General features: G+C 36.6%; 2 protein-coding genes across 3 annotated transcripts; one reads left to right on the top strand and one right to left on the bottom strand.

The window, feature by feature from the left end:
• Nucleotides 1-5,489: 5,489 nt before the first annotated feature.
• On the top strand, nt 5,490-8,827 carry LOC18047582 (protein-L-isoaspartate O-methyltransferase 1). The gene is made up of 4 exons (XM_006439911.2): nt 5,490-5,714; nt 7,050-7,320; nt 7,715-7,879; nt 8,380-8,827. The coding sequence occupies exons 1-4, from the start codon at nt 5,490-5,492 to the stop codon at nt 8,628-8,630; spliced, it is 912 nt and encodes a 303-aa protein (XP_006439974.1). The 3' UTR covers nt 8,631-8,827.
• LOC18047581 (28 kDa ribonucleoprotein, chloroplastic) lies at nt 7,909-12,715 on the bottom strand. Of its 2 annotated transcripts, XM_024187863.1 has the most exons (5): nt 12,034-12,715; nt 11,854-11,955; nt 10,428-10,709; nt 10,145-10,237; nt 7,909-7,926 (listed from the first exon to the last, which is right to left on the bottom strand). In XM_024187863.1, the coding sequence occupies exons 1-4, from the start codon at nt 12,601-12,603 to the stop codon at nt 10,172-10,174; spliced, it is 1,020 nt and encodes a 339-aa protein (XP_024043631.1). In that variant the 5' UTR covers nt 12,604-12,715; the 3' UTR covers nt 7,909-7,926; nt 10,145-10,171. The 2 variants fall into 2 exon arrangements, with proteins under 2 accessions (XP_024043631.1, XP_006439972.1); XM_006439909.2 differs by lacking the exon at nt 7,909-7,926 and having other exon boundaries at nt 9,796-10,237.
• Between the last annotated feature and the right edge of the window lie 2,328 nt (nt 12,716-15,043).

Raw genomic sequence — 15,043 nt, 5'->3', positions numbered from 1 at the left:
AAAAAGCCAAGATCCTATAAAATTCAGTTGAGAAACATAAATAAAAGAACATTATCTAAATTAAGGTTGTTCGTATTGTGGAAAGTGCTCGAATGATTTAATTATAAGACGAAACTCAAACTAAAATGAAAATATTATAGGACACAAAAGAAAATTATGTTGATAAAATTTATATATAAAAAAAAAACAGTTAAGATCATTCAGAGAGAGAAGATCAAGATCTAATGTGCTCTAGGGCTAGGGAAAAAATAAATGTGCAGGGATATACTTGTAATTAAAGTAGAGAAGGTGTTTGAGAAGAGTTGTTGAGGATAGAATTACTCTTCAAACTGATCCAACCACGAAGCAAAGCTCGGCCCAAATAAAATCCAATTGGGAAACGCCTTTTTAAAAAAAAAAAAAAAAAAAAAACGAAGAAAAAGCGCTGAGCGTTTTTTCAAAGCGCGTAGCGTTTTTAATACGTGCAGACGTCCGGTCCCCTTCTCTGTGTGTGTGTGTGTGTATGTAAAACAAAAAATCCCTGAATCCACTTTCGCGCCCAAAAAAAAAAAACCCTAATTTAAAATTATTTTTCTCTTCTCCTTGTTAGATTTTCGTCTTTGTGCTTTAACAATTTCTTCTACTTATTTCAGTTATATTTATTTCGATCCTAATCCTGCATTTCGATTGGAAATTTGAGTTTGATCTATATTTTTTTATATATTGTAATTGATGTTGCCTAGTTACGTGGGTCCTCGGTTTGCATTGCGTGAAAACAAAACATATAAACAATTTTAGCTTTTTTTGTGGCTTTTTTTTTTGCGAATTTTCCATTTATTTTCAGACGATAGTTTTTTAATTGCCCAGCAAATGATGATTTTTTTTTTTAATTTTTATAGAACATCATTGTAATTTTAATTCGACTATTTATTTGGGCACCGTTGGAAATCTGAAATTCAATATCACCGCACGATTCCTTACAGTTGGGTTGTTGAATTTGTGGTGCTTGCGCAGAGACAATATCTGTTTCTCTGACTTATTCTTATAATTGATATTCCTTTGATAAAGTAGAAGGAATAGAGATATGCAATTCTGCATTCTAATTACATTTGAGTTCTGGACACAACTTTGGCTTGCTTTCTGGAAAAGTCAATGCTATGTTCTTTGAATTATTCATTTACACTGGGCTTATTAAAGGCTGTATTTTTGTTGTGTCGAAAATGTTCCAATGTTCTTTTGTGAAGACTAGTGAAAGAGAAGTGAAAAATTCTTAACCTTGGCATTTTAGCTGCGTTCGAGTTCTGTGTTGATGCATGTACACCTTTAGTTTGCTTTTCAGGAAAAACACAGAAAACGGTGCTTTGGATTTTACAAGTATCTTGCTTTTGGATTCCACTTGTTTATGAAAATTTTCTTTTCTAACAGACTTTCGAAACAGTGAAGATTTGTTATCTCGAGTTCGCTATTCATTTTGTTCATTTTAAACTTCAGTTTTTTTGGTTCTTTGGCAATAGGATGTTTCTCTCTCGAGCTCTGCATTTGTATCTTCTTTGAAAATTGTTGGAGAAGGGATCAATTTGTTCTCAGTTTGAGAATTTTTTTTTTGGGGGGAATTATGGGTTTATGTGCTGATTCCTAAGAACCTAAAGAAATTAGGGTACTTGTCAAATGGGCCACAAATGTGTCTTTTTGAGCCGCCGTCAAAGAAATTGGAAACCCCTTTGGCTTTTATTGTGGGAAAAGAGATGGAAGTCCCATGGTCTACAAATGTTTGTTTTGAGCTGGTGACTCTATAAGTTCACTTTGGTTTAATTGCTTTTTTACAATTTCCCTTTTATCTATTTTTTTTCATAGGTAATTGTTGAAAATAAAGATTCAAAGTTAGGATTTATTTGTAATTTAGGCTATTTTAGGAATAAGTTAGATTATAACGGGAAGATTCATTAGGATTCTTTCCCAGATTTTGTTTCCTATTATTTAGGAAAGGATAGGTGTAGTATTCTATTTTCTCTCCTATTTTGCTGTATATATCTCTTGTACATACCATTCTGGAAAGTAAGAAAAGAGGAACAGATTCACAGGTTTTCTTTCACGGTTTTCTTCAGTAATATTTGAAAATTTATTATTAAATTTTTCTTCTGTTTTCTTCTGTTTTATTTGATATGCCACTGTTTTAATGTATCAACACTTATTTCCTCTCGTCTGTGTTTGGGTGCCATTTTCCTTATTTTGCATATTAAACACTTCAGAATTGTGGGAAAAGGAAAGAACCTCTTCTTGGAGGGTTTGAATTTTTTTTTTAATCTTGTGGTCTATTTACTATTTTGAACCTGTGTTCATGTACTATTAGCTTGGTTTAAATAGTCGCTATGCTATTATATACTTTATGAATATCAACTTGACAAGGCCAAGCCTGACAGGAGGTATAAAGTTCAATAGATCGTGGTGGCTCCATTAAAGGAGTTCAAATGGAAATTTGATTGGAAAGCCTTTCATGAGAATTATGTGAAAAGAAACGAACTTTCTTCTTGGAGTTTTGATTTTTTTTTGTTTTTTGAGTCAAAAGTCCATGGATCATGATTCTTATTCCTGTATGAACTGCAGAAGCTATTTTTTAGTTCTCTTACTTGTATCATCATTGACTACAATGGTATGAATTTGATTGAGAAGTGTTTGGTTATATGCCCCCCTGGGGGGGGTGATGGGGGTGGTGTTCTAGGAAAAAAAGAAAAGAAGTTGCTTCACCCTTAATTGCATTGTCAGAAAAGAAAAAGAAGTTGTATTTTTGGTTAAGTCTAGGCCTAGTCCAATATTTTTATTTTTGCTGTCAAATAAGAGTTGTCTCAGAGATTTTAGTGGGCATAGTCTATGACTCTATGCTTGTAATATCCAGTTAGCAAGTTGCTTCACCCTTACTTGCTAACACCTGGCAAAAATGATAATAGTAATCTTTCTGCCACTCTTGTTATGCATAATGTCACTGTCATCTATGTTCATTGTAAATTACTGTTTTGTGGGTGATGAATGTTTCCACAATGTCATCTGCAAGCCAACAATCTCTGTTTCTTCTTAAGGTTGGGGATTTTGTCTTAGAAGAGTTTGGTGAGATACTTGAAAGGACTACTAATAGTACAAGGAATACTATAATTGATGGCTATGATGTGGCTGCCTATCTACTAGTGCCTAGTATATTTGTTGCTTTTAATACAAAGGAAACTTTTGTACTGGCTGAATGCTCTTTAGCTCTATCCTTGAAGACTCTTCTGTTCCATAACTTTCTGGCAAAATAAGAAAGAAATGAAGATTTTATTGTACTGCCGTTACTTTCTTCTGGGAGCAAGTCACAGAAGTTGGTGACTATCTGTTTCTTTGTTCATGTATTAATTACATCATTTTCAAATATGTAATGACTGGTTTGGGTTAATCATACATAGTAATTGAAGTGTCTCTTATAATCCCTATTCTGCAAGCTGATGATTCTAATTGGTGTTAAACTGTAAGGACCACTCCTCTTTTGCAAGCTGTGCCTGAGATTTTGGTGGGGAGTAGATTAGGCTAATTTACACTAATTTTAGTGGCCTTTTGTTTCTTGGCAGTTCAAATGCTTTTGTGTGCCTCGAGACATCATAGTTTTTCTTCATATAAAAGAAAATATAAGGTTTATGTTCAACTGCCATTTTCTTAATGCTTAATAGATTCCTGTTTAGGTGTGTTGTTGCAGAAGGTATTTCTACTCAGAGCATGGAATTGGGAAGCGGGTGTAGGGCGAATCCTTGACTTGTTTTTTGACATGATATTGTAGAAAATGTTACAATTCTAGGTTTCTGCTTTATTGGCAAAAATGATACATTTCTAGGTTTTGAATCTATTATTAGAAGCTTGGTTGGGTGCCAAGCAATCTGTTGGCTAGATTACGTGGGCTGATAAAGAATTTGCCATATTTGTTATTAAAAGAAAGCTGTTTCTGTAGAAAAATATCTGTAGCTGTATTCATATTTTAAAAATATTGTCTCAGAATTTAATATATTCAATTCCCAATTCTCTGCCCTATTGAAGTCCTTAAAATTGCAGGAAACATCTTTTGCAGATAGTTTCATATATTGTCCTGATTTTAAGGCTTGACGTGATATGATCAATTCCTACAAGATTGGGAGTGGAATATAGAATGATATATTGGAAATCATAGTTTGTATATAGATGATATATCAGATATCATAGATCTACATAATCCGAAAATAAGGAAGAACTGATTCCTTTAATTGATAAAGTGGTTCGACATACGTAATCCTAAAGGACCTAAATACGATGACAAGTTGAATTCATATCACTTGAAGAAAGATTACTATTGCTGTTAAATTATTATCTCTCGATTATTTTGGAGACTACAGTATGTTTCTATAGTATTTGGAACCATTTACTGTAAACAAAATATTGCTACAGCTGTTCTCATATCTGCAGGGTTGAAGTCACTTAATCAGCCATCAAATCGACATTCAGCTTAAGTTGAATGAATTTGAGGATTGTATAAACAGCCATTGTCCCATTAAAATGTCTCTAAGCAACAATAGCTTGTGAGCCAAGTAGCCAACCATGCCTGTTCTAGTTGGGTTGATGACCCATGCTACCCGTCAGGTAGGATTTTAGCTGGCTCTGATGCTAAATGAGCACTTTTGTATCTCTAGAATGTAGTTCCATTGGAGATTGCCTTTAGCATAGGAACATGAGAATTACCGTCATTGTTTTCACAAACAGAAACCGTTCTTGATTGATGAGGAGCTAATTGATTCATCTGGAAGATGCTAATGAACACTTTTGTGTTTCTTGAATGCAATTCCAGAGGAGATTAGCCTTCAGCACAGGAACATGAGAATTACCGCCGTTGTATTCACAAATAGAAACTTTTCTTGATTGACAAGGAATTTATTGATTCCTCTAGAACACGCTGATGATCACTTTTGTGTTTTTGGAATGCAATTCCAGTGGAGATTGGCCTTTAGTACAGGAACATGAGAATTACAGCCATTGTATTCACAAACAAATTCTTTTCCTGATTGACAAGGAACTTGTGATTCCTCTAGAACATGATTTCTTTGGTTGCAAGTATTATCAAACTTACCCATTGGAATTAGAATCGGAAGAAACAGAAATCTGGCCACTAATGCTAACTAGGAAGAGAATCATGAACTTAGTAAGATGAATTAGCCACGGGCCCGAAGCATTTTCTTTGCAATGGGTTTGGGAGAGAAGCCCATTCAAACAGATCCCACCAGAAAGTAAATGCCCGGCACAAGAAAAAACAAAAAACATCCACGTGTTGTGAGAAGCGAGCAGACAGGTGTTACTAATCGTGTGACTGTTGCTAAACGTTAGAGAATCCTGGACAGAAACTATGAGAAGAAACTCGAAAAAAAGGGGGCAAAAGGTGATAAAATAGATTAAAAGATAAAAAAATAAAAATAAAAAGGGAAAAAAAATAAAAAAAAAAGGGGAGAAACTTTATAAATGCTGAAATGATTCATCAGTGTGCAGTGATAGCGTATGGTTTCCGCTATTATTATATGCCTGGTTTAAAGCACATATTATCAACCTTCACTCTTATCCCTCACCGTCATCGCTGTTCTTACTTACCATCACCGTCACCGTCACTTGTCTCTTTGTCTTCTTCTTTTCATCTTCCAAATCCAGATAACCTCAGTCGTTTCCTCACGGGTAACTGTCCCTTTTTCAAGATGGAGGTAACCCCAAAAATTCTGCCTTTTTATATTTTATTATTTGATTTTGTTGTTTGTTGGTTTTTGTTGAGGACTTTGAGATTGGATTATACTCAGTTCCTTTCTTTCTTTCTTTTTTTTAATGGAAAAACAACTTGACTTTGGGATTTTTATATTTTATTATTTGTTGGTTTTTGTTGAGGACTTTGAGATAGGATTATACCCGGTTCCAATTTTTTTATTAATAGAAAAACAATTTGATTTTGGGTTTTTAGGAAAGATGTTTTGAAATCGTTGGTTGAACTTACAGATTGTTTTGGAGTGTTGGAAAATTGTAAAATGATGAATTCAGTGACATCATCTGAATTTATGATGCTTTAGCCATGACGGTTTCTGATTTGAAGAATTGATAGTCGGGCTTGTTGCTGGTCTGAAATAGTCAGACACCTCGCCTGGAAAGGCTCTGGTTATGCGTGCAAGCTTTCAGGGGAGGGATATAGTGAGCAGGGACTCTTAAATACAGTGATTTTGCTGTTAAGAAATTTAATGAGAATGGAAACTGATTGCTGTTTTTGGAAAATTGATTTATATAATGGTTATGGGTTAAGTTAAGCTGTGGAAATCATCAATAGATGGAGCTTATCCTTGAAACTGTACTATGGATTCGATCTCAGAGTTTATTTGGAGCTTCTTCTTAGTTGTAATATTTTAAAGGACTTTTCTTTAGTCTGGATAATGTAATTATTTATGGTACGAATTGACCTTGTGATAATTGGTTATCTGGTCAGTTAGGATTTTGATATGTATTTGTCTATGAATACTTCTTTCATCTTTTGTCGCTGAGAAGCTTCACCACGGATGAATTGGTTTTGGATTTTGAGACGTGGTCGTCTATGGGTATGTCTTTCATTTGTTGTTACTAAGAAGCTTCACCTCGGATGAGCTGTATTTTCAGGGAATGGTACCATTTCGAATGGCGCTTATTGTGTCATCTGTTATGACAATGATAACCAGTCGTGCCCATGCCTGATGGGCATTGACCCCAAAATACAGCTCATAGTCACCCCTGAAGTGGAGGCCATGGACGAGAAGAGATCTACGTTGAAAATCTCAAGTTCAAGTGTTCTTGCAGAGGTTGATGCATCTTTATAGGTTTTTCCTTGTAAAACACTGGTTATGGGCATTCTAGAACTGGCGTTGTATGCTGCCGAAACAACTTGAGTTCGATATCTAAATGCTCGCTTTCTTGTATATTATGTATTACTTAACAGATAGCCAGTGGCTTTTGGGCCCCATTTGCTGACTTTTGGTTTGAATGTAAGTTATATTGTATTGAAACTGATCTTTTATAATTTACAGCGATACTGGAGTGGAAGTGGTGTCAACAAGAATAAAGCGATGGTGGAGCATTTGCAGCATTATGGAGTGATTACATCAAAAAAGGTATCTGAAGTAATGGAAACTATTGATCGGGCTTGCTTTGTGCCAGATGGTACTCCACCTTATGTTGACAGCCCAATGGCAATAGGTTACAATGCCACTATTTCAGCACCTCATATGCATGCAACATGCCTTCAATTATTGGAGGAGAATCTGAAACCTGGCATGCACGCTTTGGATATTGGTTCTGGTATTTTTCCTCTGCCATATAGCATCTCTGTAATATCAGCATTCATTGTATCTTCTAAAGCGCTCCTATCTGTTATTAATGAACTTTCTTGCTTTTGTGTATCTGCAATTTTATATCATAATGATGAAAACCTTTTTGAATGTATAAAATTGGTGTGGATGTATGGTTCTTTAGTACCTTGGTGGATGATTTGATTAGGGTGGGTACCAATGGGTAATGGTTACATGCCTATCATTTTGCGCCATTCTTTAAAAATATACATATATATAAATCCTGCAAATTAGCTAAAGCATCCTTGGGATATCATGCCAGTTAAGAGTGATGGGACTACCTTGCAGTTTTCAGTAGTGGTGTAAGAAAGACTGAGAAAGTCCTTGCATGTATATTTCTGTAGGAACTGGATATTTGACAGCATGCTTTGCCTTGATGGTTGGACCACAAGGTCGTGCTGTGGGTGTCGAGCACATTCCTGAGTTGGTGGCTTCATCAATCCAGAATATTGAAAAAAGTGCAGCGGCTCCATTGCTGAAAGAAGGTTCTCTCTCAGTGCATGTTGGTGGTATGTCTTTAGCAATTCTCAATTTACCTTGTTTGGTAAGGAACCTACTATTTAAATTGAAAAAAAAAAAAGAATTATGAAGTGGAACATTACTAATCGGCCTATAGAATACTCAAGTAGGGAACCTAAAACTGTACCAAATCACTATGAATATTTCTGTGACTTGTGTACGAAGAACATATAAGATCCCTGGTTCTGCTCTCAACTTAATGATATTATCTTCTGTGAGGCTTATCAAAGAGATAAATATACCAATCCAGTAAAAGCACTCCAAGGAATTGTGCTTCAATTGAATGAGAAAATACATAGTAGAAAGCTGTGTGCATTCGTACTATTTGTTAATTCTATTTATTTATTTTTTTCCACACATTCTGGTGCAGTTGATTTAATTTTCTGTTTTCAGTTAACTGGTAAAATGGAAATCATTGGCTTTGGGTTACTCTTAATCAATTTATTTTCTTGTTGGACATGATAACTTATACATTATGTCATTAATATAGATGGAAGAAAAGGTTGGCCAGAGTTTGCTCCCTATGATGCAATACATGTCGGAGCAGCAGCCCCAGAAATTCCGCAGGCACTTATTGACCAGTTGAAACCCGGAGGCAGAATGGTGATTCCAGTTGGTAATATATTCCAGGATTTGAAGGTGGTTGACAAGAACCAAGATGGCTCTCTTAGCGTCTGGAGTGAAACCTCTGTTCGTTACGTCCCTCTTACCAGTCGGGATGCCCAGTTGCGGGGCTGGTGAGGTTGATTTCTTTTTCACTTGAAGATGGTTGGCAAGCTTTTGGTTATAGGACCAGGTTGGAATGTGGAACAGAATCTCACTCTAGTCCAGTATCATTGTGGGTTTTTTTTTTCTCCTCTAAATTTCCTTGTATGTGTGTGTGTGTATATATATATAAATAATAAGCAAGTTATGCAAGGTTGTTTAGTTTCCATTCACAAGACCGGTGCATCTCCAATCTGTATATGCTTACGCATTGTGTCCAATCTTGTGGTTGTGGGAGTCGCTGGTGCTCAAATGCCAACAATTCGGTTTAAAGCTGGTTGACTAACAACGAATAAGGGGCAGTTCATATAATATGTGAAGACTAAATGGCCGATTGCATTAGTCATTATTATTAGCAGGCAGTAAAGTTGATGTTACACAATGTCGTTACATATGAGATCATAATCTCGTGGATCATGTCCGCGTGTGAAAAGCAGGCAACACTAGTCTCCTTTTTTCTTTCTTCCGACTGGAACCATACTGGATTTTCGAAATTGAAGAAAGTCTTCTGTATCTGCAGTCGAACAACTTGATTGCTGTAAATACAGCTACTGTAACCAACCAAACAGAACTGGAGGGCTCGATTTGTCAGAAGTTTGGTGCTCATCTGAGGCAGGGAATCCGATGCTAAGTGCCAACCCATGGTCGTCGAAAAAGAAAGGGTTGAAAAGAAAAGTGTGGGTGTTTGTTCGTTCGAAAAATTACATGCAAAAGTGAGATAAAAGCCGGTTTCTAGGCTGAATGGTATTTGTACTGACACAAGACTGAACTGATACAGAGACCCAGCTCAACAAACTCGGGTAGTCCGGTCGTGAGAATAGCCTCTGCTCGGACTTGGCCTGAATGCCACATGGAACCACCGTCCCGATGCCGAATTAATTAACGATGAAAATTAAACTAAACGAAGTGTCATATAACTGCGGCTAAATATTTGCCAATTACTATTGTTACTTTCTATTGTAATATAATGCAGCTGTGAAAAGCAAAATGAAAAAGCCCCACTGACAGCAAGAGGATGAGAGTGCGACGTTGAGCAACATTGTCATCCCAATGGAAGATCAAAATTTTCCGGCAAAGAGCACATTAGAGGCAGTCAGCGATAATACCCCTGGGAGAGAGCTGATTACAAAAGCTCTACAGCAAAATGGGTGTCAGCTGGAAGTCTCACATCATACAATTTTTTTAATTTTTTTTTTGGGAGATGTGGAACTATAACTAAAGAACAATTCTAGCAGAGTATCAACCCTGATAATAATACCTCTGTAAAAAATAGCATCAGTAAATCATGATTTACAAAGTCTTCCTACATTGTCCAATCAAATTTTGAAAAACCAAAAGTGATGTGATTTCAGCTTTCAACTCCATAAGCAAATTTTCCATTAAACTATCTGGCAGAAACTAAATCTCATTCAAAAAAAAAAAAAAAAAAAGATAGTGAACCAGGACAGAGAAAGAGGGAAGAAAATAAATAGAGACCACCACTAGCAGACCTTGAATCTATGACATGTCATGTTCGGTCAAAAGGAACTGCGTCTTTGTCTATCCTCTGCAACATTTACTCTGATTGCTCTCCCATCCAGATTCTGCAGATTCAAGAAATATGGTTATAAACAAACAAGAATCCAGAAATTGTATCTTTCATTTTTTTTCCCTCCAATATCAATTACATGAGCTTTAATGAATACAGTTATGAGCATTTTCATTTGTTGGTCCCTGCACATACACTGCAAAAGAAAATGAACTTTGGAATCACTTATTCAAACTGAGGAATACCTGTCCGTCAAGAGCAGCAATTGCGTCATTCAATTCAGTCTCACTAGACATTGTAACAAAGCCAAAACCTCGTGAACGTCCAGTCTCCCTGTCATAAACAACCCGGGCATTCACCACCTTACCATGCTCACTAAAAACTTGCTCTAGACGAGCATTATCCACTTCCCATGGCAGGTTGCCCACATAGATTCTAAAACCAGGCTCAAACACACGAGGCGCGCGTTCAGGCTGTGTTCCTCTTGGAGCAGCTTTATTTACCGTCAAAAGCCTTCCATCTATGTCCTGTTAAAATTAGAGAAGCAACTTTGTAAGCAAAGTAACTCTACTTTGAGTGTGAGTGCATGCTGGCACAAGTAGACTTCTTAAGTATTGTATACGGGGAAAAAAAATGTCACATTAGCAAGTTTATCTTCCAGTGTATGTCACTGCTATATTGATATAAAAATTTGTCTCAGCTTTTATGTGCCAAACTAGTATGAAGCAAGTAGGGTAATGGTTATAGCATTTTTCAGAGCTTTCACTCTGCGACAAGCATATTTAGCAAGCCTACTCTTTAGAGCTCCTCTTACACCATGAATTGCAGCCATATGGAGAAAATGTCGAACATTGGGCATTTGCAGGTAACTCAAGTAATCACCGTATTTCAAAATTAAGAACTAACGAAATGTGCACCAAAAAGTTAAATGGATAATTCTTATATATATTTTTTTTAACTGATATCAAATCAGAACTAGAAGAAAATATTAAAGGACCTTTATAAGAGTGAGATTATGGAAGCCATAGTGAAAAAAGTACAAGAATGCTGCCAAAAAAGCAGAAACCTAGAATCAGAATGCAAGGTAAGACATTGGACGTAGCACATAATCACCATTAAATTGTTTTTCTCATAATTGAAAATAGACATATATGGCAGAATAAATATCCTTTCTAACCATACGGTAAATTAACTAGAGTAATAATGGAGGTCCATTGCGGTTAAGGAATACACACATCTTCAAAAGAATTAAAAGGAAGAAAGCTAGGACAAATCTATAAGAGAGAACATTTAAGATCAAATGAAAAAGCAGTTTTTAAGTCAATCATGCACATGCAAATCCAGCTAACTGGTCCAACAGATATACAACATGGAATGATTAACCAGGGGAAGAATCCCTAAGGTTTCCTTTTGATTTACTTTAATGTCATAGCACATTTACGATAGGAGAGTAAAATAATTGGCAGAAGTTGCTACAAGTATTAATATTCAACAAGAAGGGCTTCCCCCATTCAATAAAATATTTTGCTAACTCCATTGAACTAGATTGCACAACCAAAATACACAATATGGAAGTACATAATCCTTCTTCATTTAACATCTTGACATGCAGAAATTACTGACTGACGCCAAAAGGTGCTACTTGGACTAAACAAGGAAACCCAAACTTACATATCTGTGAAACATTTCCACAGCCTTTTCAGCTTCTTCAACAGTACTCATTGTCACGAACCCAAAGCCACGACTCCGATCAGTCTCCCTGTTGTAAATAACCTGCAACAAAGAAACATAAAAAACAGCACATACCCACATATGGAAACCTTGATTACCAAATAAAAAATGGAACTTTACCTCGGCAATCTCGACAGTTCCAGCCTTCTCAAAAAGCATAGCAAGCTTTTCACTATCAACATCATAGGGCAAGTTCCCAACAAACAACTTAGCATCCTCAGGTGGTTCCACAAATTCCTCTTCCTCAAAAACGCCCTCTTCACCACTCTCCTCCTGCCTTTCACCAGCCTCAACAACTGTGTCTTCGCCTTCGGGTTCCCCCCAATCAGATAAATTCCCTTCGGTTTCATCGGCTCCTTGATTTTCCCAATTAGGTTCTTCTTCCCCATTCTCTTCTTGTTCTTGTTCAAGAGTGATGGTGGTGTTATCTTTGTCTTCTTCTTGGTCGGCCCAGTCCGACGTCTGGGCAACGAAAGTCGTGAATGAAGAGAAATGGGTAGTTTTTTTTAGCTTAAAGGAGAAACCTTTCGAAGATAAGGAGGAGTCTGAAAGGTGAAGCTTGATAGGTCTGGGTCTGGGGTGGATAGAGAAATATGGGTTTCGGGCGAAGATAGAGGGCGGCGAAAGTAGAGAAGTAGAGTCCGCCATCGATGATAAGGGTTTCAATACAGATGCTGTTGAAGAAGACATTTTCACAGAGAGGAAAAGGGTTTAGACTTCAGAGTTCAGAGGAGAGCTCTAAGGATAAGGGGTAGAATGGTGAGAGAGAGGACTGGGAGAGGAGAGGTTTAGCAAGAGAGAGAGAGAGGCAAAGGGTAAATCGGTTGCACAAGTGTTGTGTCTATGTATGGTCCTAAATGGCCTCACAATTTTATGGGCCTACTGAAAAAATATTGCTTCAGGATTGCTGATATTTTCTGAGAGGCCCAAAATTTTATTCAGTGTTGTTTTTATTTTTGAAGTACCTAATCAATCTTCTTGTTTAAACAAGCTAGATTTCAGGTAACACAACAAACATATTGATTGGATTTACGATAAAACAAAAACAAGATGAAAAGGAAAATCATTAAAAAGAAAAAAAACTTATTAAGATTTGTTTTCACACAGAATCCTTTCTGCGTAAAAAAATGACAATTTCATGTTGCTTCAAGAGCAAGTTCCGGAGTACACCGATGCAGAGTCCTAGGATCTATAATGCATGCAATTCAATAAACAATTTGAACTTCTCTGGACTTGCATTCACCTTGGCGCTGGAATGTAAGTAGGCTGTCTTGGGCATTGTCTAAGAATTCCTCCACTTTTCTGTCCACAGCACAGGATTTTCTTTTTTTCTTTTTTTTTAAATTATTATTGGAATGGGCTCCAAGACGGCTATATCCTCATACTTTAGCATTTATGGTACATCCAGATGAATCATTAATGCAGCTCAAAGCTTCTAGTGCTCCTCCTGAGTTGTACATGTCAACCAATCCAATTGGAGCAAACTGAATGTCTGCTAGCCCCTCTGGGAGAAGTTTAAAAGCTTGCCTGAATTGAATGCATATACTGCACAATCTGCCCCTCAAGTTTTCGCCTTGAAACTCTTCTACAGAATCAATGTCCAGAGGACTGGGGTGGCTCATATATAGCACCTTGTATTGGAAGCCAAAATCCTCCCCTTTGGCAATTGAAGGCTCCTGCAATCCCCAATAATTTGTTCAAGTTCCAAATTTTCAGGAGATTGCAATGTTACAGGCAGTTAGTTAACTTCTTTATAGGTGGAAGCAAATTCAATTTCTATTGCATCATTCATATTACCTATTTCTATCCGTGACTGGATCATTAAACAAACAGTCAAGGGTAGGTCAGTTGGCCGGCGTATCTAGCTCTTAGGATAGAGCCATTGGGCAACACTAGTTTCGTGATGACTTTAAAATTGTTGCTGTGTAGTGCATCACCGGAAGACAAGTATTATATTAAAGGAATATTATCAGTAAAAAGATTTTCTTTTTTGCATAGCTTGATCAGAGCTTAATATAAATGCATCTCTGGCTCACCTGACCTGACAATTACATGGCAACCACCCAATGCTCTTGCTGCAGCATAAAATTCAGCAGTATAATGATCACTCTGAAAACGAAGAAATAAACACACATTTATGGATGCTACAAATAATTTATAAAAGATAACTAGCATATTTATACTTGATAACTAATGTTGATATAAGGTATTCAATGATATCAATCAAAACGCTTATTATAAATAGTTATTAGGCGAAACTGAAGTCAGGTTTTATAACCTGGAAGTTTTCTATTAGAGTAGTGGCACCGAGCATTTCTTGCCCATTCTGGACATCAACTTTCACTCCATCAACACCACAACTCACAGGATAGCTATGATAATCGTTGTAAAAGTCATAGATGTTTGAGGGGTCAATGATCTCAACTCCATTTTTCCATGCTGTTCAAGGTAGGACATACAATATTTCTCATGTTTCCAGGGGAATGAACCAAATCTGCAATTTCTGGTTCGTACTTTTTCATTGTTTCAAATGACGGAAGTACACCTCCCCACTAACCAAGCACAGCATGCCATGCATATGCCAATCTGCAATCTGCAGGTGTCAATCATAAGACCATCTCAGTGAATGCAGTAAGGGTTAACATAGTTCTCTAGGAAGTAAGAAGAGACTAGAGCAAGAACATTACTTTGGTCCATATTTCTTTTTGATGGTTTCGACATTCTCACTGAGATCGAAGCGTATGTCTGCTGAGCACAAGCCTGTGAACTTAGAAGAAAATTGACTAATCTAGATACAAGTCTACGGATCAATACATGGAGCAAAAATGTATTTAGTCTACTCACTACCAAAGATCACGGAATTTCTAGGGAGAGAATCCATATACAACGAAGTCTTACCTTGGTTCAAAAATGGTAAAATTCAATTATAATAAATTTGTCATACATTTGTTTTTATCATGTTTAAGATAGAGAATCTCATTCAAACAGTTAGATCATTTTTCTATCACCTTTGATCCCATCATCCATTCCTACTGGATCAACTCTAGTACAAGATGCATCCCAGGTGTTCCGTCCAAACCAATCTACCATGTGGGAAGCTGTATTGAAACATTAATATATTTGGAATTTT

Source organism: Citrus clementina, unplaced genomic scaffold (assembly GCF_000493195.1).
Source record: "Citrus clementina cultivar Clemenules unplaced genomic scaffold, Citrus_clementina_v1.0 scaffold_3, whole genome shotgun sequence".
Lineage (NCBI taxonomy): Eukaryota > Viridiplantae > Streptophyta > Magnoliopsida > Sapindales > Rutaceae > Citrus > Citrus x clementina.
The sequence above is the reverse complement of the archived record's forward strand: the minus strand, read 5'-3'. Positions and strand labels throughout refer to the sequence as shown.

What these genes read in the sequence shown, in the direction of transcription:
- LOC18047581 (XM_024187863.1), bottom strand. Translation starts at nt 12,603, where the DNA reads ATGTCTTCTTCAACAGCATCTGTATTGAAACCCTTATCATCGATGGCG. An exon ending in GAACTGTCGAGATTGCCGAG is followed by an intron (nt 11,956 to 12,033) that starts GTAAAGTTCCAT and finishes TCTTTGTTGCAG; the next exon opens with GTTATTTACAACAGGGAGAC. An exon ending in TGGAAATGTTTCACAGATAT is followed by an intron (nt 10,710 to 11,853) that starts GTAAGTTTGGGT and finishes TAATTTTAACAG; the next exon opens with GACATAGATGGAAGGCTTTT.
- LOC18047582 (XM_006439911.2), top strand. Translation starts at nt 5,490, where the DNA reads ATGATTCATCAGTGTGCAGTGATAGCGTATGGTTTCCGCTATTATTAT. An exon ending in CGCTTTGGATATTGGTTCTG is followed by an intron (nt 7,321 to 7,714) that starts GTATTTTTCCTC and finishes ATATTTCTGTAG; the next exon opens with GAACTGGATATTTGACAGCA. An exon ending in TCTCTCAGTGCATGTTGGTG is followed by an intron (nt 7,880 to 8,379) that starts GTATGTCTTTAG and finishes TCATTAATATAG; the next exon opens with ATGGAAGAAAAGGTTGGCCA.